Here is a 1,358-nt window from a genome sequence, read left to right on the forward strand (position 1 = left end):
GAAACACACAGACAGAAACACACAGACAGAAACACACACACAGACAGAAACACACACACAGACAGACACACACACACAGACACAAACAGACACAAACAGACACACACAGACACACACGCGCTGAAGTCACTAACGTTGTGTCTTCCTCCAGACCATCCACCGAAATCCTCCATGGTCTCCACAAGCTCATCACACATTCTCTCAGAGAACGCTGGAAACCAGTAGACGTCTGGACAGGGCTGAAACACGCACACACACAACCACACACACTCCAGTTTAACTCCGTAAAGCCTGACATAGAAAATCGTCTCGGTTACGTATGTAACCCTCGTTCCCTGAAGGAGGGAACGGAGACGTCACGTCGTGACTGAAGAAATTGGGATCTCGCTTCGAGAGACCAATCTACTTCGAGTGTAACTAAACGAGCCAATGAACATTGGCATGCAATTACTGCATCCAGCTGCCGCTGATCACAGCGTGAGCATAAAAAGGCAGCCGGTGCAATGCGTACCAGGTTTTCGCTGAGGAGCCAAGCCGGTGACCCGGCCGCTCAGCGGTGGCACAGCAGCCATGGCGACGGGAAGTGACGTATCCGTTCCCTCCTTCAGGGAACGAGGGTTACATACGTAACCAAGACGTTCCCTTTCAGTCAGTCACTACGAGTCACGTCATGACCGACAACTTGTGATTCCCTACCAAAGTGCCCTGTGCGAGCCACCTGCACCCCTTTTTGGTGTAGGCCGGGGCTTGCAACAAGAAGACCATTCACCATTGTCATAGCACTACCCAGTCAGTGAGATTGGATAACACTGGGAAAACGTACCCGTTCCACTTGGAACAGGGACACTGCGGAAGCCCCATCCTTCCAATAGGAGGTTTCGGAAGCACTTACGCATATGAACATCCGTTTAGGTGCATATGGAAAATTGGAGGTGATTGTAACCCTCATGGAATGGCAGAAGTCTGCCGGGGGAAACACGGGCTCAAGGCTATACCGTGGACTTTACACATATGGGATTTCCACTTAGGTCTTTACATATGGAACCCAGCCCTCTACCGGTTCTCAAGGATTCAGCGAGAGAGGGCCTGGCACCGGACGTTCCACCACGTCTGGCTGCCGAGGGGACGGAGGAGCTCGACAGGGCCTACAGTACGGACACTCTGGAGCAGTTTTTGCAAGCCGACACTAACCGGGGCCTCTCAGTGCCTCTACCCATTTGAGGTGAGAACACAGGAGGATACCGGCTCCACACGAAGGCTATACAATCTAGTGAACATGTTGGGGGTCGCCCAGCCCGTAGCTCTACAAATATCTGTCAGCGAGGCGCCACGAGTCAGCGCCCAGGAGGATGCAACAC

General features: G+C 52.8%; 1 protein-coding gene across 1 annotated transcript in view; it reads right to left on the bottom strand.

The window, feature by feature from the left end:
- The window catches only part of plod3 (procollagen-lysine, 2-oxoglutarate 5-dioxygenase 3), a 45,712-nt gene that overhangs the window by 635 nt on the left and 43,719 nt on the right, over window positions 1–1,358 (bottom strand). Inside the window, exon 12 of the mRNA XM_016252727.1 lies at window positions 135–239. Coding sequence (XP_016108213.1) covers window positions 135–239 — 105 coding nt within the window. The remainder of the gene's footprint in view (window positions 1–134; window positions 240–1,358) is intronic.

Source organism: Sinocyclocheilus grahami, unplaced genomic scaffold (genome assembly GCF_001515645.1).
Source record: "Sinocyclocheilus grahami isolate Dianchi unplaced genomic scaffold, SAMN03320097.WGS_v1.1 scaffold1129.1, whole genome shotgun sequence".
Classification (NCBI taxonomy): Eukaryota; Metazoa; Chordata; class Actinopteri; order Cypriniformes; family Cyprinidae; genus Sinocyclocheilus; species Sinocyclocheilus grahami.